The 24962-nt window shown below is 47.8% G+C and overlaps 1 protein-coding gene across 4 annotated transcripts in view; it reads left to right on the top strand.

Annotated features, from left to right (window-relative positions):
• The window catches only part of SEC22C (SEC22 homolog C, vesicle trafficking protein), a 51565-nt gene that overhangs the window by 9066 nt on the left and 17537 nt on the right, over nt 1–24962 (top strand). For 3 of the 4 annotated variants that reach the window (XM_027774537.1, XM_027774536.1, XM_027774535.1), the window contains exons 1-5: nt 169–298; nt 9340–9548; nt 15613–15776; nt 19297–19476; nt 24416–24534. In XM_027774537.1, coding sequence (XP_027630338.1) covers nt 9367–9548; nt 15613–15776; nt 19297–19476; nt 24416–24534 — 645 coding nt within the window. In that variant the 5' untranslated portion in view covers nt 169–298; nt 9340–9366. Of the gene's footprint in view, nt 1–168; nt 299–9339; nt 9549–15612; nt 15777–19296; nt 19477–24415; nt 24535–24962 lie in introns of those variants that run through there. The other variant, XM_006155398.3, reaches the window with a different exon arrangement.

Genomic DNA, 24962 nt, shown 5'->3' with positions numbered 1-24962 from the left:
GAGCGGGTGCGCGGAGCGGCCCGGGTGGGCGGGGCCGGGGAGTGTCCGAGCTGGGCGGGGGCAGGTGGCCGGGACGGCCCGGGTGGGCGGGGACGGGGAGTGTCCGAGCTGGGCGGGGGCAGGTGCCCGGGATCCGCCGAGCCGGGTCCGAGGGTGTAATTCGAACAGCGAACGCCCTTTGCGCGCCCACGGGTCATTCGGGGCGTATGGAGTACCCGATGGACTGGACTAACTTTTCCGAACGTCAGGTGTGGGCTCTCCCACGACAGCTCTGCGCATAGACCTCCAGAGCCACAAGGTTATGTATAAAGGGATTAGGTTTGTAGCAGTCACAGCTGTGAAAGAATATTCCCAGGGATGGAAAGCAATGGGTGATAGATATATTTTTTTCCTTTTATTTGTGTGTGTGTGTGTGTGTGTGTGAATGGTCAGATGTATAAAATACAACCCAGACCGATGGCTAGGAGACATCTTCATTACATTTGGGAAAGAAAAGAGCTGCTCCTGAAAAAGATCATTATAGAAAAATAAAATGGATGGGAACCAGCAGTTAGTGTAATGGCTATGTCGCTGGACTCCCACGTGGTCAACCGTGGTTCGAGTCCCGGACCTGGTGGCTTAAAACTCACACCAGGCACGTGTGCGTGCGTGCCCAAGATCCCGAGAGGAGAATGGAGGAGAAGGGATTGTGTGGCCATCCCCCCTGGGGGGTGATTTCTCGCTTTCTGTCTCTATGTCTCTGTCTGTCTGGCGAGCGCAGGCACCCTATAGCGAAAAACCTCTCCAAAAAAAAAAATAATAATAAATAAATAAATAAAGGAAAACAACTGAAAGTAGTTTAGTAGAAATTCCTCTAGAAAATACATTTTCGACAGTGTGATAGCTCTGAGTTCATTATCTGTGTTAACGCAGAGAACATTTTGAGGCCCCCCCCAGTGTTTTTTCCTCTTAGAAGGAATTTAGGGATCAACGTAGTATCCAAAAATGATTGAAGACCGGAGCGGAAAACTGACCTCAAAGTAAGCCGTGGGTAAGGAGCAGTTGCTGGCATAGTTAGTTTCTTTCATCTAACAGGTCTCAGTTCTAGTATTAGTCCTCTAGGGGAAGGCCTTATTTTAGAGAAAGAGAGTAACCGTAATGCCGAAGTTTGGATTTAAAGAGACAGGATGTGGTGGCAAGGCCCTCGGCTATTGTTTATTTCAAGTAAGAAAGTTTGTTTGTCTTTAGTTTTTTTTATTTGCCAGAGGGCATATGCCCTTGTCCGAGAGAGACAGAGAGGAAGAGGAAGAGGAAGAAAACACCCCCACTGGAATGTGGTCCTACCACAATCGCTTTTACTTCATTTTTCCATCCTGTCAAGATTTTGGACTTGTGCGTACACACATGGGCCCAGCATGTTTTGCTTTCCTTTTCTTTCTCACAGTTTGCCAGAGGGTGTGTGTGCTTGCCTGAGAGAGAGAGAGAGAAGGAAGTGAGAAAGCACCCTCCGTGGGGAATTGGTCACACCGCAGTCCCTTCTTTTCTCGCTCCTTCCTATCAGGATTTTGAGCACTCATGCATATGCACCTGATGTGTTTCTCAGGTCGCTGGGTCTGGGACTCGAACCACCTGATCAGCTACGTGGGACCCAGTTGTCTTAACTGCTGTGCCATGGGCTAGCCATGTGGGATCTGGCTCCCTAACCACGAGGCCATAGGGCTGGCCCAGTTTTCATTTTTTAAGTTTGTTTCTGATATGAATGAGAGACAGAAACAGAGACAGAGAGATTGGTACCCACGCCCTTCCCACCAGCTGGGTGTTCATGCTGTGATCCACCCTCAGCTCAGGCAGCCCTGGACCATGGGCACATGCCAGATGTGTCCAGGGAAGCCTAGAACCTGAGTCCTTCCCACGTGGGTCAGCGGAGCTCTGCCTTACTGCCACTGTCTGGCCCCCCAGGGAAGTTTGAGTTTGAAACCTGTCTGCCTCTTTTTTTTTTTTTTTTTAGAGGTTTTATTGCTATAGGGCGTGTGTGCTTGCCAGACAGAGAGAGACAGAGAGACAGAAAGCAAGAAATCACCCCCCAGGGGGGATGGTCACGCCGCAGTCCCTTCTCCTCCATTCTCCTCTCAGGATCTTGGGCACGCACGCACACGCGCCCGGCGTGAGTTTTAAGTTACCGGGTCCGGGACGCGAACCGTGCTCGACTACATGGGAGTCCAGTGACATAGCCATTACGACAACTGCTGGTCCCCCAAACCTGTCTGCCTCTTGAGCCTTGGAGATGCAGCTTTCCCTCCGGCCCACAGTAAGTTATTCCTGTGTTCTAGACAACCGTGAGCACTTGATAACATTCCCTTGAAAGTTCCCAGCCCAGCACTTGGCATTTAATGTTAGTTCCTGTCAAGTTCGGGTCCCTATTCATCTCAGCTCCTAACACCTGAGAGTTGACCCTTACCCTTCTCCCCACCCCACCCTCCAGCAGCTCAGAGCCAGCAGAATCTACCAATTAGGTAACCAGTTCTTAAGTCCTGTGGTTGAAGGTGAGTTCAGTTAAGGATTATGCAGGCAGCTTCATCTCCTTTGTAGTAGATCTGAGCAGTGGACAGACTGCTTCATGGTGAGCACTTAGCTTTGGGTATTTGTGCACCAAATGACTGTTTAAATTCCTATTTTGCAGGTCTTGGCCACCTCTGTCTCTGTCTCTCTGTCTTCATGTCTCTCTCTCAGAGTGCAGACGGTAGGGATTTGGGGGAGTGTTAAGGGTATAAGGGGGAGGAAAAAATGGGGGGCCCAGTAGGTGGTATGGTGGTGAAGGTGTTGGACTCCCACATGGCCAACTGCAGTTTGAGTCCTGGATGTGGTGACTTGCTTTCTCATTTTCCCTTTCTCTCTCTGGTCAAATTAAATAATAATAATAACAACACATGCAATTAATTAAATAATTCTTTAAAAAAAAGTGGGAACAAGGGTAGCTCCCAGCATAGGTACAATGTCTTTGCTTTTAGCATAAGGCTAATCTATGATATGAGCAATTCATAAACTGATGCTAGGAAGAGGATTTAGGAAGTGAGGAAGCAGATTAAACTATATTTTTAAAAGAATTATTTGTTTCATTTTATTTATTCATTTGCTTATTTTTATTTTTTAAAGAATTATTTAATTTTTATTCATTCATTCATTCACTCATTTATTTTAACTTGACCAGAGAGAAAAAGAGAGAGAAAGAGAGGGAAAATGAGAAAGCATGCAGGACTGGAACTGTGGTTGGCCATGTGGGATTGTCCAGTGCCTTAACCACCACACCACCTGCTGGTCCCCCGTTCATTTATTTTTAAAATTTGACCAGAGCGACACAGAGAGAGAGAGGAAGTGAGAAAGCAAGCCTCCAGCTCCGGGACTTGAACTGTGGTTGGCCATGTGGGAGTGTCCAACACTTTCATCACCGTGCCACCTGCTGGTCCCTGAACTGTATTTTTATAAAATGCAGTAACACAGATGCTGCCTATTTGATTATTATTTCACTTTGTACTTTTTTTTTTTTTTCTTTAAACATCCTCCCTAGTGGAGATGGCCACACTGCAGTCCCTCCTCCTCCATTCGCCCTTCATAGTTTTCAAACCACCTGGTCCAGGATTTGAACTGTGTAGTCAAGTCGTGGGATCCAGCTGCCTTAACTACCATGCTACCAGCTGGCTCCATTTTCTACTTTTTTTTTTTTTTTTTCATTTTGGTAGAGATTTTTGCTGTAAAGTGTGTGAGCTTTTCAGAGAGACAAAGAGAGACAGAGAGGACACAGAGTGAAAAATCACCCTGCATGGGGGATGGCCATGCCCCAGTCCCTTCTCCTCCATTCTCCTCTTGGGATTTTGAGCACACACGCACATGTACCTGGTGTGAATTTCAAGCCTCCAGGTTTGAGATTTGAACTGTGGTCAGCCATGTGGGAGTTCAGTGACGTAACCTGGTACCTGTACTTTCTACTTTTAAAAAGTTCTATCTAGAGACCAGCAGTTAGCGTAGTGGCTATGTCGTTGAACACCCACGTAGTCAACTGCGGTTCTAGTCCCGGACGTGGTGACTTTAACTCACACCAGGTGCGTGTGCATACTTGCCCAGGATCCTGAGAGGAGAATGGAGGAGAAGAGATTGCGGCGTGGCCATCCCCCTGGGGGGGGGTGATTTCTCGCTTTCTGTCTCTCTGTCTTTCTGGCAAGCACAAGCGCCCTATAGCAAAAAACAAACAAACAAACAAACAAACAAAAGTTCTATCTGGGGACCAGCAGGTGGCATGGTGGTTAAGGCACTGGACATGTGGCTCTGGGAATCCAGTGACATAGCCATTACGCCAATTGCTGGTCCCAGGAGCCCAGTGATCTTAACCCCCCATGCCACATGCTGGCCCTTGCCTGGACTGCTTTTTGAGCTACGGGAGCCAGAATTTGAGTTACTTGGTCAGCCATGTGTGATCCAACTCCCTTAGCCACTCGAGCCACAGGGCCAGCCCTTGAGTGCTCAGCATATGCGAGGTTATGAGGTGCACCGGCCCCTAGAGGGAGCTGGTGAGATCGGCCAGACGGCAGTGCCTCTGTTAGCGGCCTGGGGCTGCCTCTGCCCTGGTGGGGTTGATAATATTTTCTTGTATAATGGCGGCATAATTTTCCAGCTTCATATCACCGCATTCCTGTTTTAAATAGAATACTGGTTATTTAAACAGCTTTGTTTAATGAGCCCTGCGATTGTAGTACTTTCCACTTTGGAAATACCATGTAGTTATGGAGTTGTTCACGGTAAAGCATGCCCTTCAACAATTCATGCATAAACCATCAGAACTGTAGCTAATTAGCAGCTACGATTATTGTTCTGCCGGTGGAGATATTTTAAAATGACATTTAAACATAAAGTATGAGCATATTTTAAGTAAGTGGTACATGAGGACCTTAAGTTAATCTTTTTCCCCCAACTTTATTTTAGAATAATTACAGTCACATGGAACCAGCAGTTAGCGTAATGGCTGTGTTGCTGGACTCCCATGTGGCCAACCGCAGTTAGAGTCCTGGACCCGGTGGCTTAAACTCACGCCGGGCGCGAGTGTGTGCGTGCCCAAGATCCCGAGAGGAGAATGGAGGAGACGGGATTGTGGTGTGGCAATCCCCCCTGGGGGGTGATTTCTCACTTTCTGTCTCTCTGTCTCAATCTTTCTTGGGAGTGCACGTACCCTATAGCAAAAACCTCTCTAAAAAAAGAAAAATAAAGGGAGGGGGGGCGGAGTTGGCAGGTGGCGTGGTGGTTAAAGGTGCTGGATTCCCACATGGCCGACCATGGTTCAAGTCCTGGACCTGGAGGCTTGCTTTCTCTCTCTGTCTCTCTGTGGTAAAAAAGAAATAAACAAACGAATCAATAAATAAGGTTAAATAAAATAATTCTTAAAAAAGAAAGATTACTGGGAACCAGCAGTTAGCGTAATGGCTATGTCGCTGGACTCCCACGTTTTTTTTCGCGCCCTACAGTGAAAATCTCTCCAAAAAAAAAAGAAAAAAAAAGAAAGATTACTATCGTGTAGAAGTAGCGCCATTTCCGTTTCCTAGGTTTAGCACAATACCTGGCAGATAGCAGATGTCTCATAAGGCAGCACTGGAGAGAGAGTTTGAGCTGGGAATTGGGATACGTGCACCTTGCCTACGTAGTGTGTCTTCTCGGCCCCTCAGAAGGGCCCTTTTTTACTTTGCTTTCAGGTTTTCTGTTCCGTCTCTGGGTATCTCATTGAGTCATTGCCTTTTTCCCTCCTGTTTAGTGTATGTATCCTGGCTGAAGGCTCTTGACAGAGTTACTTCCTTTTTTTCTTCCTTCTTTTTTTTTGGAGAGGTTTTTGCTATAGGGCACATGCGCTTGCCAGACAGACAGAGAGAGAGACACATAGAGACAGAAAGCGAGAAATCACCCCCCGGGGGGATGACCACGCCGCAATCCCTTCTCCTCCCTTCTCCTCTCGGGATCTTGGGCACGCACGCACACGCACCCAGCATGAGTTTAAGCCACCGGGTCCGAGACGCGAACCGCGGTCAACTACGTGGGAGTCCAGCGACATAGCCATTGGACTAACTGCTGATCCCTTTTTTTATTTTTTATTTTTTTGGTGTTTGTTCTGAGAAGGAGAGAGAGAGAACACATCCAACAGGGTTTTCACAGTGCAGCCGCAGTTGCACCAGAATGGCACACATGGGCCCGGTGTGCTCAGGGATGTCTCGGTGTGATCTCGGAGCCTGCCCATGTGGGTCAGCCTCAGGAGCGTGGTGATTTTTTTATGTGTATTTCTGAGAAGGAGAGAGAGGGAACACATCCAACAGGGTTTTCACAGTGCAGTCCACCTCCAGCCGGAGTTGCACCAGAATGGCACGCATGGGCCCGGTGTGCTCAGGGATGTCTCGGTGTGATCTCGGAGCCTGCCCATGTGGGTCAGCCTCAGGAGCGTGGTGTTTCACTGCAGCATCACATTAGTCCCCTGGAGTTGTTCAGGCTCTAAGGCCTGATCTTAAATTGATCTCATAAAAAATCAATCTCATAGTCTCTTATCCATTTCTTTTTTTTTTTTTTGGAGAAGTTTTTGCTACAGGGCATGTGTACTCGCCAGAAAGACAGACAGAAAGTGAGAAATCACCCCCTGGGGGGATGACCACGCTGCAATCCCTTCTCCTCCATTCTCCTCTTGGGATCTTGGGCACGCACGCACATGTGCCCGACGTGAGTTTAAGCCACCGGGTCCGGGACTTGAACTGTGGTCAGCTACATGGGAGTCCAGCGACATAGCCATTGCGCCAACTGCTGGTCCCATCTCTATCCATTTCTGTCAGGGCTTTGTACCTTGTAACTCTGTTTTGTTTGTTTTAGATTTTTGCCATAGGACACGTGTTTGCTGGAGAGAGACAGAGAAAGGGAAAATGAGAAATCACTCTTCGGGGAGATATGGCCATACCACAATCCCTTCTCTTCCATTCTCTTGGGAGTTTGGATACACTGGTTTGATTTTTAAGCTGGAACCGCTGTTGGCCATGTGGGAGTCCAGCACCATAGTCGCCACACCAACTGCTGGGCAGGTGTGAGCAAGGTCGTGTAATGGGTGGATTGGAGACAGGCCTTATTTGTGTTTGGATATGGGGAAATGAGAGGGGTGTCACTGCAGATGCAGGGTAAGAATGACGAGGTACAGGGACCAGCAGTGAGCGTAACGGCTACGTCTCTGGACTCCCATGTGGTCGACCGCGGTTTGAGTCCTGGACCTGGTGGCTTAAGCTCAGGCCAGTGCGTGTGTTTAAATGCGTGCCCAATGGGAACCAGCAGTTAGCGTAATGGCTATGTCGCTGGACTCTCACATAGTCGACTGCGGTTTGTGTCCCGGACCCGATGGCTTAAAACTCACGCCGGGCGCGTGTGCGTGCGTGCCGAAGATTCCAAGAGGAGAATGGAGGAGAAGGGATTGCGGCGTGACCATCCCCTCTGGGGGGTGATTTCTTGCTTTCTGTCTCTCTGTCTCTCTCTGTCTGGCGAGTGCACGCGCCCTATAGCGAAAATAAATAAATAAATAAATGCGTGCCCAAGATCCCGAGAGGAGAATGGAGGAGAAGGGATTGTGGTGTGGCCATCCCCCCTGGGGGGTGACTTCTCGCTTTCTGTCTCTTTGTCTCTCTCTGTCTTTCTGGTGAGCGCACGTGCCCTATAGCAAAAACCTCTAAAAAAAAAAAAAAGAAAAAGAAAAAAAAGAATGACGAGGTACAGAGGTGAAGAGAAGCGTGGGTCCTGGGGGCTCCTGTTTTTGAGATGCTACATCAAGTTTCGTCCCTAGAGGTGTTGGGAAGGGGGTCCCGGGAGGACCTGATAGCTAGAATGTGCATGGCATGGGAGGGCCCCTTAAAGCTGTTGTGGCCCCCTCTGTAACCCCAGTCTCGGGGCGGCCACACAGATGTGCAGGTTGTGCCCTTGCGTCAGTGCCCCGTGGAGCAGACAGATGGCGCTGACATCCCGAAGGGCTGCTGTGGGCCCGGTTTTCCCGTCTCCCATTCCTCAGAGGCACCGTGAGGGCTGAGATCTGTTTCCTTTTGTTTCTTCATGGTGCTCAAATATGGCCAAATATTTAGGATCTTACTGTAATATCATTTGCCAAATGACTTTTTAGCCATCTGTGGGAACTCAGTCATCATTTTGAAGATGGCTCTGCCTCGCATCCTTGCAGAAACTCCGGGGGACGTGCTCTCAGCTCCCTCACGTCTGCTCTCCTGCCGCCGGCCTCAGGTGCTCAGGGTCCCTCCACCTTCCTCCGTTCCCCGGCCTCAGGCCAGGTGCTCAGGGTCCCTCCACCTTCCTCCGTCTCCCTGCAGATGAGAAATGGCAGCTAAGCCAACTGCTCAGCGCTCATCTCGGGAGACCCGACGTGCAGTTACTGAACCCCAGGGCTTGCCGCCTCAGTGTCCTGTCCCTGGAGGGCTGCGCCGTGGCCTGCTGCCCTCTGCTCCTGCTCTTGCTCCTGAGCCTTCGGGCCCTGCTTCCTTCTCCCTCACCCTAATTGGCTCAATTCTGGGGAGAGGGGGATTGATTACAGAGAAGGGAGAGGAGGGCTGCGAATGAAGCAGAGGCAGGGAGTACAATGAAGGGAATTGGAAGTGACATAGCAGTAGAGGAAAGGGAAATAATGAAACCAGGGATTAAGGGAGCCAGGTCACACATGGATGGCCCAGTGGTTTGAAGTCCAGCCCCAGGGGCTTGAAAATGAAGCCAGCTGCGTGTGTACACATGCCCCAAATCCCAACGAGGTAGAGAAATCATGGAAAAGGGACTGCGATGTGACCATGCCCCATCGAGGGAGTACTTCCCCCTCTCCCTCTTCCTCCCTTTCTGTCTTTCTCTCTGGCAAGCGCACACAACCTCTGGCAAATAAAAATAAACAAATATGGGACCAGCAGTTAGCGTAATGGCTATGTCGCTGGACTCCCATACAGTCGACTGCAGTTCGCGTCCCTGACCCGGTGGCTTAAAACTCATGCCAGGTGCGTGTGCATGCGTGCCCAAGATCCCGAGAGGAGAATGGAGGAGAAGGGATTGCGGCGTGGCCATCCCCCCTGGGGGGTGATTTCTCGCTTTCTGTCTCTCTGCCTCTCTCTGACTTTCTGGCGAGCGCATGCGCCCTATAGCAGAAACATCTCCATTATAAATAAATAAATAGATAAATAAATAAATAAGAGGATGGCAACATTTGCAGTTACAGTGGGGGTGAGGGTGAAGCAGTCTGCACTGGGCATTTCAGGGTCGAGGGGCGTCTCTGGTACTTGTCATCCGGCCCTCACTAATGAGGCGACCTTGCTTTCTCAGGGGTCCTCATGCCTTCTCCTGCGGACCATGTCCATGATCCTCTTTGCCTGTGTGGTACGGCTGCGGGATGGACTGCCCCTCTCGGCCTCTACTGACTTTTACCACAGCCAAGATTTCCTGGAATGCCGGCCCCGGCTCAAGAAGCTAGCCTCGAGACTGGCCCAGTATCCGGGCCGAGGTTCCGCGGGAGGCCGTGACTTCAGTATACAGTAAGCGAGCCTCTTCCCGTTTTCAGCTCGTCGGCAAAACCTGGGAGGTCACATCGCGCTGATCACACTGTGTAGACCAGGGGGCCAGACGGTGCTGTGGTGGTGAAGGTGCTGGACTCCCACGTGGCTGACCATGGTTCGAGTCCTGGACCTGGCAACTTGCTTTCTCATTTACTCCCGCTCTTCTCTGGAGAGCATACATGCCAGTAGCAAATTATAAAATAATAATGGGGCCAGCAGATGCCGCAGTGGTTACATCACTGGACCCCCACATGGCTCATCACAGTTTGAGTCCTCGACCCAGTGGCTTGAAACTCACACCAGGTGTGTGTTCGTGCATGCCTAAGACTAGGGAGGAGAATGGAGGAGTTGTAGCATGGCCATCCTCACTGGGAAGTGATTTCTCACTCTCCCCTCACTGTCTCTGTCTCTCCAGCAAGCACACGCACCCTAAGGCAAAAAGCTCTTAAAAAAAGAGTTGGTAGAAAAACTAATAATAATAAGGGACCAGCAGATGGAGTAGTGATTAAGGGACTGGACTCTCATGTAGCTGACCATGGTTCAAGTGCCAGACCCAGTGGCTTGAAACTCACACCAGGTACATGTGTGTGCATGCCCAAAATCCCGAGAGGAGAATGGAGGAAAAGGGATTATGGCGTGGTCATCCCTCCAGGGGGTGATTTCTTATTTATATCTCTCTGTCTCGTACACGTGCTCTATAGCAAAAATCACTAAAAAATAAAAGATAAAAAAGATAAAATAATTCTTTTTCTTTTCTTCCTCTCTCTCTCTCTCTTTTCTTTTCCTTTCTTAAGTAGGCCTGGTGTCAGCCCGTGGTCTAAGGTTATGGGTATTTTTTTCCGAATCTAGGAAGAAGTGGGTTTCCACAGGGGCTCTAGTATCTTTGCTCTCTTAGTGGAGCCCTCCTGAGTATCGGGAGATCTGGAGCCAACCAGTTTTCCCACACTTAGATGTGGAAGGAACAAAGGCGAGGAGGGAGGAGAGACTAGATTAAAATGCTGGAAGGGGAAAGGATGAGAAGGAGAAAGCCAGGAAAATAAAAAACGACTCCACTCAGAGCTCTCGTTTTCAGTTTTAGCTTATTTAATTAGTTATTTGTTTATTTTTTACTGTTTTTGGATTAATTTTTCCTTTAAAACGTTTTATTATGGAGCGCACAGGGAGAGAACCTCACGTGGGGTGTGGTCACACTGCATTCTTTTTTCGTCCAGTTTCTATCCCGCCAGGATCTGGGGCACTCACACGTACCCGGATGCTGGTCAAGCTCACAGGGCCAGTATCCTAACCATGGCTGACCACATGGGATCTGGCTCCCTTAACCGTCATACTATAGGACTGGCCCTAATTTCAATTATTCAGTTTTCAAGGTTACATTTTTTCTTTTTGGAGAGGGTTTTGCTATAGGGCACGTGCGCTCGCCAGACAGAGAGAGACAGAGATAGAAAACAAGAAATCACTCCCTAGTGGGGATGGCCACGCCGCAATCCCTTCTCCTCCATTCTCCTCTCGGGATCTTGGGCACGCACGCACACGCGCCCAGCGTGAGTTTTAAGCCACCGGGTCCGGGTCACGAACCGTGGTCAACTACGTGGGAGTCCAGCAACATAGCCATTACGCTAACTGCTGGTCCCAAGTTTACATTTTTTAATGAGCTAGAAGCAGGGGAGAGGAAAATGAGTTAGAGTAGGTCTCTTTCTGCAAGGAATTTAAAGTAAGGAGGGAACAAGAGCTATATATAACTGAGTGTAGGGTGGAGAGTGCCCGAAGGGAGTGGGAGTTCCGGTAGTACGGCGGTGCACCCTGAGTGCCTTCCGAGGTGGGTGCTGGTGTTGCATCTGTCTGATGAGGAGGAGACTCAGCTGTACTGTTAGCGAGCCTTGGAGCCAGCGTGGAACGTAGGCAGCCAGGTGCCACAGTCTGTCCTCTTGTGTCATACCCTTTCTTATTCTAGGACTCTGAGTAAGAAGCTGGTCGTTCTCAAAGGATCAGGGGTATCATAAAGTATCAGAATGGCTCGTTCTACTCCTCTCAGGGAAATTCGGAATCATGAGAAACGAAAGGACGGGGCAAGGCAGTGGCTCAGTGGTGCCGTGATTGGAGCCTCATGGGAGGCTCTAAGTTTGCGTCTCAGGACCTCCCCGAGTAGCCGAGGGACTGTACAAGGATCTGTGATCTAAGCCAGCTGAGACTGGGAGTGGATTGCGGTCTGGGGACCTTTTGGGGGGGTGCTTGTCTGTCTGTCTGTCTGTCTATCTTATGGAAAAAAATAAAGTTAAAAATAACTGAACAAAAGAAAATATCCAGGGACCAGCAGTTAGCGTAATGGCTATGTCGCTGGACTCCCATGTAGTTGGCTGCGGTTTGAGTCCCGGACTCGGGGGCTTAAACTCATGCTGGCGCGTGGGCGTGCGTGCCCGAGATCCCGAGAGGAGAATGGAGGAGAAGGGATTGCGGCGTGGCCATTCCCCCAGGGGGTGATTTCTCGCTTTCTGTCTCTCTGTCTCTGTCTTTCTGGCGAGCACACACACCCTATGCCAAAAACCTCTCCAAAGAAAGAAAATGTCCAGGCCTGACACCAGGGTAGGTGGTGGTGTTGGGAGGGAGGGCTGTGTCCTGAAGGGGGTGCCAGATGGGAGGCAACAGAGCTGCCACCCTGTGGTGTGGGCTCTGAGTGCTCATGACCACACACCGGGCGGTACCTGCCCACACTTGCAACTCCTCTGAGTGTCTGAAACCAACCAACCAGTTAGTTAGTCCTTCTTTCCTTCCCTCCTTCCCTCCCACCCTCCCTTCCTCCTTCCTTTCTTTTTCCCTTCCTTCCTTCTTTCTTTTCTATTTTTATTTATTTATGTTTTTGGAGAGTGTGCACATGCGAGGAAGAGAGAAACGGGGGGAGGAGTGCTGTGGTTAGGCCTCGTCCCGCCAGTCCCCTTTCCGCAGCCTCCAGCTCCTCCAGACCCTGGGCACCTGCGTGTACTGCTTGTTTTCAGGGTGCCCTGGGCCCTAACGCCTTGTGGTCTCCGTATGTGAATGGCCTTCCTCCCTGTGCAGTGAGTAATTTATGGTGTACCTCAAATAGGAAACCTTTTTTCTGTCACAGGTCATTTTTTTATAGAAGCGAAGTCTATGACTTCAGAATTAAATCTTGGGTACTTCAGTAGATTTTTGAAAAAGAAATAGAAAGTGTTCTCCTCATTTGCATTGTAAATGAAACAGTCACCATTGCTCTCCCAGAAGAAATCGAGACGTCCTTCTCTGAGAGATGAGCAGTCCCGTCGGTTTGTACAGTGAAAGGCTATGCTGGTTTCCTGAGATTGCTACAACTAAGTACCCCAGCCGGTTTCAGACGACCGCAGTGTATTGTCTTGTGGTTCTGAAGGCCAGAGGTCTGCAGTCCAGGTGTCGCGGGCCCCTGCTCCCTCTGCAGGCTGTAAGGAAGGAACCTTCCCATATGCGGCTTCTTCCCAGTAGCTGGGGGCCTGGCGGGCCTTGGCTAGTGAATGCGTTACCTCAATCTCTGCTTCCGTGGTCACATGCTCTTCTTCCCTGTCTCTGTGATTTTCTCTTATAAGAACACCAGTTGTCGGATAAGGGTTTACATGAAGTGAGTTTTACCCCACTGTATCTTTTTAATTTTTTTCACTTAAAACGTGAACATTTAATTCAGTACTGCAATAGGAATTGAACAGTATTAAAATACAGAAGCACAGGGACCAGTAGTTAGCATAATGGCTATGTCGCTGAACTCCCATGTAGCTGACCGTGGTTCGAGTCACCAGGTCCAGGACTCGAACTGTGGTTGACTACATGGTAGGCCAGTGACCTAGCCGTTATGCCAACTATGCCAACTGCTGGTCCCAGATAGTCATCTTCTTTAAAAAATGAAAAATAAGGAACCAGCAGATGATGTAATGGTTGCATTGCTAGACTCCCACATGGTCGACCGCAGTTCAAGTCCCAGACCCAGTGGCTTAGAACTCATGCCTGGCGTGTATGTGCATGCGTGCCCAGAATCCCGAGAGGAGGATGGAGGAGAAGGGTTTGTGGCGTGGCCATCCCCCCTGGGGGGTGATTTCTCGCTTTTTGTCTGTCTTTGCAGTGAGTACATGTGCCGTATAGCAAAAATCTCTAAACAAAACAGAACAAAACAAAACAAAACAAAAATACAATTTTTAATAATTTTTTTGAATATAAAAATATTTTAAATAGTTTTTTCTTCAACTGCCAGGGCACATGAATTCACCAGAGAGAGAGAGAGAGAGAGAGAGAGAGAGAGGGAGGGAGAGAGAAAGAGAGCAAACCCTGCCGGGGTCCAGCCTCAGCAGTGGAGGGTGGCTCGTACACAGGAAGGCGACACGGGTGATCAGAAACAACAAATTAGACTGAGACCTCTTTGCTCCTTAGCATGTTCTCAGCCGGCCACAGCCAGAGCCAGCTCCAGGCTGCTGCCCGTGGCTATTGAAACATGCGTATTTATTGAGGGAGGTTTAGGAAGTAAGGAGGGTGAGGGGCAGTAAAAGATTTACTCTAAGGAACAGGGTGTACAAAGCATGGAAGCAATAATTATAACTTTTGAAGAGGGGGCTTGCAGGATGTTTGATAACTTCAGTCCCGGGCCAGGGCGATAACGTTGCTGGTTACAACAACCTAGATGGAAATCTTGTCTTGCTAAGTAAAGACACAGTTAATATATGGACTATCTATACATTACAACAATAAGGGGTGAGTCTATGATCTTATATGGTTTATACTAACTTAATCTATATGTTAATTTTGGCTTAAAAACAGACAGGTGGGGGAGTCTTAAACTTCCTGATCCTCCTGTCAGTCTTAGGGAACCACATTCCTACAAGATCACTAATTGGCTTTATTGCAATAGTTGGGGGTGATGTTTTACCCTTGCAGGGTACCGTAATAACAGTAAAACTCACGGCAGAGAAATTGAATACCGGCCAGGTCAGGGACACAAGGGAGAGCTCGTAGACTGGGCCTTGCCTCAGTTTCTTCCCAGTCCAGGCCCTGCCTTAGAATGGGAGGCAGCATCCTTACCAGCTAGTGTTGGCTGCATGGCGCCATCAAAACCCTAATAGGGTATGGTTATGCTGCAGTCCTTTTTCCTGTTTCTTTATCCCATCAGGATTTGGGGAAGGCACATATACCCAGCATGTTTTTCAAGCTGCTGGACCTGGGCTTCGAACTGCAGCTGGCCATGTGGAATCCATTTCATCTGCTTGGTGCCTAACCACCGTGCAGTGGGGCTGACCCGTTGATTCATTCTGTGAGGAGAGAATACCCTTAGTACCACAACCAGATGAACTAGTATGAAGGAAATTATAGACCAGACTCACTTTGTATAGACACAGAAGTCCTAAATAAAACATTAGCAAACTCAATCTAGCGCTCGTACGTCTATGAATACGTAGAAGCTTACAACCCACCAGGGTTTATTTCAGGATGACAGGGTGATTTAGCATTAGAAAGTCTGTGGATGTAGAGTAAAGAAAAACATCATCTCAGTGGGTGCAGAGAAGCCTGAGGTGAATCCCACCTGGCAGCCTGTACCCCCGATGTAGGAATGAGTAAGAGGGTCACACACTGTCAGTGACTAATCTGCTAGACGTCTTTTAACTGCCAGAGGGCATGTGTGCTCACCAAAGATGAGACGGTGAGGGAGGGACAGAAGCGCCCCTCCGGTCGGGTATGGTCACACCGCAATTCCTTCTCCATCTCTCCATCCTGCCGGGATCACCTGCTTTGTGTGTTTTTCAAGGTGCTGGGGCTGGGATTCGAACCATGAGCAACCGTGTGGGTTCTGTCTCCCTTAACTACTAGGCCATCGGGAGGGCCCTGTGCTAGACACGTTCAAGGACGTATAAAAATCTGAGCAGTGGGTCTAGCGGAAGGGACAGTGTTTATGAGACGGCGGCCACGGGACTGCTGCAGGCTGAACAAGTGCAGAGCTGAGGCAGGGTTGCGTCTGGATGTGGGATGGGAATACACGGATCTGGTTCCTAATAATGCAAATGGCGTTCTTCTCTTTCAGTTTTTCTTCTTCAGGGGACGTGGGCTGCATGGCCATCTGCTCCTGCCAGTGTCCGGCCGCCATGGCCTTCTGCTTCCTGGAGACCCTGTGGTGGGAGTTCACAGCGTCCTACGATGCCACGCGTGTCGGCTTAGCCTCCAGGCCGTACGCTTTCCTCGAGTTTGGTTAGTAACGCTTTTCCAGAGAGCTCGTCCTCTCCCCTGCTGTTGTATGTGTGGAGCTTACAGTTTAGTTCGGCTCTGAGCATCCAGGAAAACTGCCGGGCGTAACAGCAGCGCGTCACCGAAGAATGCACAGCCTCGGTATTTCACAGCGACTGAGTGGCCTGGACAGTGCTGAAGTCCAGCATGCTGGCTTTGATCTCCAGAGCTTCAGGCAGAGGGGAGGAAGGGTAAAACCTGTGTGGGTTCTTGACCACAGCTGTCAGACTGGGCTCAGAAAGTGTCCCCTGGCCCGGCCAGCCGCCTGGTTTTGTAAATCGCGTTCAGCATGCTCATTTTTTCATGTGTTGTCCGTAGCTGCTTTTGCCTGCAGCGGCAGGGGTGAGTTGCTGTGACAGGGAGCACGTAGCTCATCAGCCTAAGGTAATTACGACTTGGCACTCGAAGAAAATTTTGCCGACCCCTACTCTAGGACAGTCCTACTCACAGGGTGTCTTCCGTATGAGGTCAGTACAGAAAGTGAGAAACTATTGAGAATTCTTATAGTAAGTTGACAGTTTTATGATTTTTTAAATTGTATTTTATCAAGGTATCAGTTTGCAGCAGTTTAGAAATAAGACAAAAACTGGCCCTGGACTGGATCCGTGACCTGGTGGTTAAGGCGGCTGGATCCCACATGGCTTGACTAAGTGGTTCAAGTCCCAGACCTGGCAGCTTGAGGAACATGCTAGGCACATGTGCATGCATGCCTAAAATCCTGCAAGGAGCTTGAGGAGGAAGAGAGATTGTGCTGTGACCACGCTGCATGTGGGGTGTTTTCTCCTCCACCTCTCTCTCTGTCTTTTTCTGGTGAGCACACACGCCCAATAGCCAAAACAAAAACAAAAGCAAAACATATTCTTTTTGGAGAGATGTATATGAGACACACTTTTGCAAGAGGATACTTCTTTTCCATGCAGAGGTGCAGAGGTTGGGAATACAGCATGATATTCTTTTTAAATTTTTTTAAAGAATTATTTATGTAATTATATTTGTTGTTATTATTTTTTTAATTTGATCAGACAGAGACAGAGAGAAAGGGAAAGCGCGAAAACAAGCCACCAGGTCCAGAACTTGAACCGTGGTCAACCTTGTGAGAGTGTCCAGCACCTCAACCACCACCCCACCCCACATGCTGGCCCCACAGCATGATCGTCTTAGTGTGTGTTCTGTTTTTGTCACATGGTTCTTTTTTTTTTTTTTTTTGAGAGGTTTTTTGCTACAGGGTGCATGTGCTTGCCAGAAAGAGAGAGACAGAGAGATAGAAAGCGAGATGTCACCCCCCAGGGGGGATGGGCACACTGCAGTCCCTTCTCCTCCATTCTCCTCTTGGGATCTTGGGCACGCACACACACGTGCCTGGCATGAGTTTAAGCCACTGGGTCCGGGACTTGAACTGTGGTCGACTACGTGGGAGTCTGCTGGTCCCCATGGTTCATTTTTTTTAAGGATTATTTTATGGGGAACCAGCAGTTAGTGTAATGGCTATGTCGCTGGACTCCCATGTAGTCGACCGCGGTTCGCGTCCCGGACCCGGTGGCTTAGAACTCAAGCCGGGCGCACATGCATGTGTGCCCAAGATCCCGAGAGGAGAATTGAGGAGAAGGGATTGTGGCGTGACCATCCCCCCAGGGGGTGATTTCTCGCTTTCTGTCTCTATGTCTCTCTCTGTCTGTCTGGCGAGCGCACACGCCCTATAGCGAAAACCTCTCCAAAAAAACAAAAATTATTTTATGTAATTTTATTTCATCATCATCATCATCATTATTATTTTTTTTAATTTGACCAGAGAAATAGAAAGAGAGAGGGAAAGTAAGAAAGCAAGCCACCAGGTTCGGAACTCAAATAATAGTCGACCATGTGGGAATCCAGTGCTGTAACCACTAGGCCACCTGCCAGCCCCTCATGCGGCTCATTGTGAGCTCTTGGGAGACTGGGAGTAGCGGTGGGAACTGGAGGACCTTCTGTGTAAACAGCTACTGTCTCTGGTGCTCTTGAATAAGGGGCTGGCAACCATTGGAACAAATGGTTAGGCACAAGGTCAGCATCTGGGAGTGTTGCCACGTAGGTCTCCGTGCCTTGGCACTTCCAGTCCCTCATGTGGTCTACTACTGGCCAGCTGAGCAGGAGTGGGTGTCACTGAGGGTGCTGGGGTACTCCCTGGTATACAGGCCTTAGCCTGGCACACTTGTGATAGACCAAGATGTCTGCCCTGGGCCTCCGTGGGATGCCTTGGTCAGTCTGCTGCTCTGAGCCCCTCTTCTTGTGAAGAAGGAGGATACAATGGCCGGAACAGACTATAGCTGCAGCAGCCCTTGGCCATCAGTTGAGTTGGAGCTGGGTAGACTCTTGTTCTTCTACTCCCTTGTCCCTGAGGGTGTCTTCTAAGGCAAAGGATATTTGAACTGGCAGGAGACCTTTCCCTGGCAGCATGTGCGCTCAGTACTGAGGGGAGTGAAATGGGTCAAAATACACCGGTACTAGAATTTCACATGATTTTGCTCTGCCAGTGTGTATGAGACTTCATTTCAAAACTTCTTAAGGTTTGGTAAGGGGTTAATACTAACAGAAATAATAGAAAAAGGCAACCCCGTGACCAACTGTAGATCCGGCGACACAGACTACGTGGTTCGAATCCCAGCCCCAGTGACTTGAAAAACACTTTGGCCATGTGTGTGCATGCATGCACCTCAGTTCCAGGCAGGATGGAAAAATGGAGGAGGAAAGATTGTGGTATGGCCATGCCTCGTTTGAGTATGCTTTCTCCTTCCCGCTCTCCATCTCTCTGTCTTGCTCTGGCAAATGCACATGTTCAATTTTGTAATCCCAGTTTGCACTAGGATTTTTTTTTGAGATACTCAAGTCAGGAATAACTGTCCCCATTTTTTAAGCTTAGAAATATTCTGTGAATTGCATGGGATTAAACTATCAGAAGTGACTGAGCTAAGACTCAGGACACTTTCCTTTGACTCTCTTGTTCCTGAGGTTCTGTGGTGCTCTGTTCCTTCTCTGCAATCACATTTTAATTGTTCTTCTTGAAGAAGCCTGATTAGATTAGTGCCAATGTGTAGTCATCTTTTGACCTTTATGTAAAACTTGACATCATTCAGAATCTGGCTTGCTTCCTAGCTTGCTTAGAAATGTGAACTTTGACCAGCTTTGTAGCCTAGTGGTTAAGGCTGACTGAGGTTTGAGTCCCATCCCTGGTGATTTGAGAAACATGCCAGGTGTGTGTGCATGTGTGCTCAAAATCCAGGCAGGATGGAAAGAGAGAGAGAGAAGAGCTTACTGTGTGACCACATCCCACTGAGAGTGCCTTCTCCCCTTCTCTCTGTCTCTCTGTCTCTCTCTGGCAAGCATACATGCTCTCTGGTTATTAAAACGAAGCAAACAAACAAGAGAAATGTGAGCCTCATTTTGTACATGTGTCTTACACCATCTATGCTGATGAAAATACTCAACCTGGGTGGCTCTCCTTTGGCAGACAGCATCATCCAGAAAATGAAGTGGCATTTCAACTGTGTAAGTTCCTCTCAGATGCAGAGAAGCTTGGAGAAAATTCAGGAGGAGCTCAAACTCCAGCCTCCACTGGTTCTCACCCTGGAGGACACAGATGTGGCCAATGGGATGCTGAACGGTCACATGCCGATGCACCTGGAGCCTGGTAGGTGGCCTGCTTTCTCTGGTGTTGATGAAGACGAGTGATGTTAGGAATTTCAAGTGGACGTTGACATTTTTCACTCCAAATTTATATTATTTTTATCTTATATTCATAGGAATAAATTAATAAGTTGTTAAGTTAATATACTCTGAAGAGTTCTCAGAAATCAATAAAAGGACAAACCCCAGTAGACATTGACCTTTCTACTAGAAAATTTTTTTCTAGTGAAACAGAAGGGATAAGATTATAAAATATAGCAAAAAATATGGACCAATCCTGTTTCCAGGTTGCTGTCATAAAAGACTTGACTATTGGGTCATTGGAAAAGTCATGACACATTTTTGCATAGAAAAGCATAGAAAAATATGTCTTGACTTTTGTGATGACCCATTATTGTGACGGTGGGTTAGTCTGAGGGAGGCTGTCCTTACGGTGAAATTCAGAAATTGAAGAATTGATTTCTTTCTTTTTTTAAATTCAAGTTTAACTAACGACCTGTACTTTTTTGGGGGAGGGGAGAGGTTTTTCCTATAGGGCATGTGTGCTTGCCAAAAGACAGAGACAGACAGAAAAACAGAAAGCGAGAAATCTCCCTCCAGGGGAGATGGCCACGCCGCAATCCCTTCTCCTCCATTCTCCTCTAGGGATCTTGGGCACACACGCACAAGCACACGCACCCGGCGTGAGTTTTAAGCCACCGGGTCCAGGACGCGAACCACGGTCAACTACGTGGGAGTCCAGCAATATAGCCATTACGCCAACTGCTGGTCCCAAAGAATTGATTTCTTAACCAGGTAAAGTCTATCATGTTGTAAAAGAGATTCATTCTCTTTTGTTGGAAGCCATATTTTAACTGTACAGATTTATACTTTTTTTTTTTTACCAACAAATTATTATCCTGACCTTTCTACTAGAAAATTTTTTTCTAGTGAAACAGAAGGGATAAGATTATAAAATATAGCAAAAAATATGGACCAATCCTGTTTCCAGGTTGCTGTCATAAAAGACTTGACTATTGGGTCATTGGAAAAGTCATGACACATTTTTGCATAGAAAAGCATAGAAAAATATGTCTTGACTTTTGTGATGACCCATTATTGTGACGGTGGGTTAGTCTGAGGGAGGCTGTCCTTACGGTGAAATTCAGAAATTGAAGAATTGATTTCTTTCTTTTTTTAAATTCAAGTTTAACTAACGACCTGTACTTTTTTGGGGGAGGGGAGAGGTTTTTCCTATAGGGCATGTGTGCTTGCCAAAAGACAGAAAGAGACAGAGAGACAGAAAGCGAGAAATCACCCCCCAGGGGGGATACCCACGCCGCAATCCCTTCTCCTCCATTCTCCTCTAGGGATCTTGGGCACACACGCGCCCAGCATGAGTTTAAGCCACCGGGTCCAGGACGCGAACCACGGTCAACTACGTGGGAGTCCAGCAATATAGCCATTACGCCAACTGCTGGTCCCAAAGAATTGATTTCTTAACCAGGTAAAGTCTATCATGTTGTAAAAGAGATTCATTCTCTTTTGTTGGAAGCCATATTTTAACTGTACAGATTTATACTTTTTTTTTTTTCACAACAAATTATTATCCTGTCACTTAGTGAAGCATTATAAATCTCTATTTGGAAACCCTAATGCTTTTTCCTGGAGGAGGGCTATAGGGATGAGTGTGTTTGGGGAGGGGCCAGAAGCAGGGCTTTCATGCTCTCCCTGTCTGGCTGTCCCTGAGACCTGGGCAGCTCCCCCTACCTGTGGATTTCAGAGTCCTCATCTGAAGAAGGAGGTGTTGGGACCAGCAGTTAGCCTAATGGCTATGTCGCTGGACTCCCACATAGTCTACCGCGATTCATGTTCTGGACCCGGTGGCTTAAACTCATGCTGGGCGCGTGTGTGCCCAAGATCCCGAGAGGGGAATGGAGGAGAAGGGATTGCGGCGTGGGTATCCCCCCTGGGGGGTGATTTCTCGCTTTCTGTCTCTCTGTCTCTCTCTGTCTGTCTGGCGAGCGCACGCGCCCTATAGCAAAAACCTCTCAAAAAAAAAAAGAAAAGAAGGAGGTATTAATGAATGTGATCACAGTGCCCTGGTGTTCTATGACTTGGATTGGCATTAACTATTAGCTACTCTGCTTAGCACGTAATGAAGCATGACTTTTTGCATTCCTATTTATAATTGCATACATTTAAACTAATATTTAATGAAAGTGAATATTTACATTCCAAGAATTCTGCAGTGGTATAAAAGCCTGAATTCTTTTTTGCCTACACTGTAACAGTCTTAATTATTTTATTTTAAACTGTTTTATACTAAACTCACTGGCTGAATTTTCAAAGGGGTGTATATAAAATGTTTATGTTTTTGGCTTAACTTTGTATTTTTTTTCACTTTTTTCATCAATAAGTTTCTCTCAAGCCAGTCAATAAGTTTTTTTTTTTTTTAAAGAATTATTATTATTATTTTTAATTTATTCCTTCATTTATTTCATTTTTTAAATTTTGACCAGAGAGGGACAGAGCAAGAGAGAAGGAGAGAGTGGGAACAGGAGCGAGCAAGCCTCCAGGTCCAGGACTTGAACCATGGTCGGCCATGTGGGAGTCCAGCGTCCTTAACCACCACGCCACCTGCCGGCCCCCAATAAGTTGTTCTAATTGATTGAGTCATTGGAAAAGTCATGATGTATTTTTCTGTGCAGAAATTGTGTTGTGACATTTTTGAAAGGAATAAACTTAACTTTTATAGACGGAAGACTGGGCGGTTGAACCTAACTTCTCCCTTGCCCCTCACAAATACAGGGATAGCTGTAATATGTGTTCTGTTTTTTAAATACTTAGACAAGAGGAACAAATTCAGAAAGTATCAACTTGCCTATCTTTCTAGGACATTTTAACTATGCTTTGACTCACCCCGTTGTCCTGAGGTTAGAGTCTTTAAGGTAGCATGAGTTGTTCTAACAGGAATTTTTTAATTGCGTGGTGGGAATGCTCACATACTAACCATAGGCATAAGCTGGGATGTGGTTGGGTGTTTGTGTGTGTGTCCGCGCACACGTATGTACGTGAAGTGCAAAAACAAGAAAGGATGACTCAGCATAGCAGGAGAGTGGGTGGAACACCATTTAATTGTGTGACTCAGAATCAGTTTTGGCAGTTACCTCTAAAGAGAAGACGAGCACTTGTTCTAATTATAGTTCGAGAAACAGCTTGTTGCCTAAATAATCAATGTTTTCCTCCTCTTTCCAATTAATTCAGTGTTTTGAAAATTGTACTTGCTATGAGTTGCTATAGAAGCACACACGATACTGAATCTTTTCCTCAGGAAAAGAGTAGAGCATTTTTTTTTTTTTGGAGAGGTTTTGCTATAGGGCGCGTGTGCTCACCAGACAGAGACAGAGAGACAGAAAGCGAGAAATCACCCCCCCAAGGGGATGGCCATGCTGCAATCCCTTCTCCTCCATTCCCCTCTCGGGATCTTGGACACACATGCACACGTGCCCGGCATGAGTTTAAGCCATCGGGTCTGAGACTCGAACTGCTGTCGACTGCATGGGAGTCCAGCGACATAGCCATTACGCCAACTGCTGGTCTCAAGAATAGAGCATCTTATAGTGAAAGGGTTGAGGTGTATAACTGGAAGCTTTCAGAATTTGACAACCAATTTATCAATAAAGCTATTGTTCTCAAGTAGCATAAGAAATTGCTTTAGGTCAGGATTTCTCAAACAGCCCCATAGACATCTTTACTTACACCAGATAAGCCTTTATCACCGGGGATGTCCTGAGCGCTGTAGGACACTGACAAGCATTCCTAGCCTCTACCCACAAGAGGCTGGTAGCACCCTCTTTCTAACGAAAAACATCTTCAGACATTGCCATGTATCCACTAGGGGACAACTTGCCTTTGGTCAAGAACCACTGGTTTAGGGAACCAGCAGTTGGCGTAATGGCTATGGCGCTGGACTCCCATGTAGTCGACCACGGTTCACATCCCAGACCCGGTGGCTTAAAACTCATGCTGGGCGTGTGTGCGTGCGTGCCCAAGAGCCCAAGAGGAGAATGGAGGAGAAGGGATTGTGGCGTGGCTATCCTCCCTGGGGGGTGATTTCTCGCTTTCTGTCTCTCTGTCTCTCTCTCTGTCTGTCTGGCGCGCGCACACGCCCTATAGCAAAAACCTCTCCAAAAAAACAAACAAACAAACAAATAAACTCACGCTGGGCGCATGTGCGTGCATGCCCAAGATCCCGAGAGGAGAATGGAGGAGAAGGGATTGTGGCGTGGCTATCCTCCCTGGGGGGTGATTTCTCGCTTTCTGTCTCTCTGTCTCTCTCTCTGTCTGTCTGGCGCGCGCACACGCCCTATAGCAAAAACCTCTTAAAAAAAAAAAAAAGAAAGAACCACTGGTTTCATAGAAAGGAAATCAGGTACCCGAATAAGCTGTGCTTGTTCAGAGAAGCCTCTTTCTGGAAGAAACTCACCTCAGATCCCTAAATCCATTCTGTCCTTTATTTCTTGCCTTTCTTTTCCCCCTCTAACTTGTTTTTAAAATTAATCTGTTTTTGGGAACCAGCAGTTAGTGTAATGGCCATGTCGCTGGACTCCCACGTACTCGACTGCGGTTTGCGTCCCGGACCCAGTGGCTTAAACTCACGCCAGGCGCATGTGCGTGCGTGCCCAAGATCCCGAGAGGAGAATGGAGGAGAAGGGATTGTGGCGTGGCCATCCCCTCTGGGGGGTGATTTCTCGCTTTCTGTCTCTCTGTCTCTCTCTGTCTATCTGGCGAGCGTACGCGCCCTATAGCGAAAACCTCTCCAAAAAAAAAAAATTAATCTGTTTGTAATTCTGTGTTCATAGTGAGCTTATCATTAGTGGAGGTCTAGTTAATGTCTTTGTTTATTTTTCTTTCGTGTGGAAATTGTTTTCACTAGACACTTGTTTTTTTTCATTGTGAAGCTCCTAATTTCCGAATGGAACCGGTGTCAGCCCTGGGTATCCTCTCTCTTATTCTCAACATCATGTGTGCTGCTCTGAATCTCATTCGTGGAGTTCACCTTGCAGAACATTCTTTACAGGTAAGTTTTTTTTTTTTTTTTCCTTTTACAGTTTAAATGGAAGGAGATATGGGTCTAGTGGTTAAGGGAGCCAGATCTGGTTAAAGGAGCCAACTGTTCACTTCAAAACGTGCTGGACAGATTCAGGGATTAGGCCCACCGAAGACCCTCTGTCCAGCCTTCACCCTTCTGCCCCCCACATCGAGCCAGGAGCCAGGCTAGAGCACCCTACTTATCTCTGTCTCTCTCCAGCTCTCTCTATTTTTAATTTAAAAAAAAAAAAGTTTTTTTAACTTAGGTCTCTGTTGTTCTTTTTTCTTGTTAATTCATACCGTTCCTCCTGTCCCTCCCACCCCCCCAAGACAAGACAATAGGCAGCCATCTATGTTTGAGTTCTAAGAGACCCCGTTCAGGGATTAGGCCCACCGAAGACCCTCTGCCCGGACTTC

Source organism: Tupaia chinensis, unplaced genomic scaffold (genome assembly GCF_000334495.1).
Source record: "Tupaia chinensis unplaced genomic scaffold, TupChi_1.0 Scaffold000451_2, whole genome shotgun sequence".
Classification (NCBI taxonomy): Eukaryota; Metazoa; Chordata; class Mammalia; order Scandentia; family Tupaiidae; genus Tupaia; species Tupaia belangeri.
Note: the sequence above shows the minus strand (reverse complement) of the source record. Positions and strands in the feature narration are given on the sequence as shown.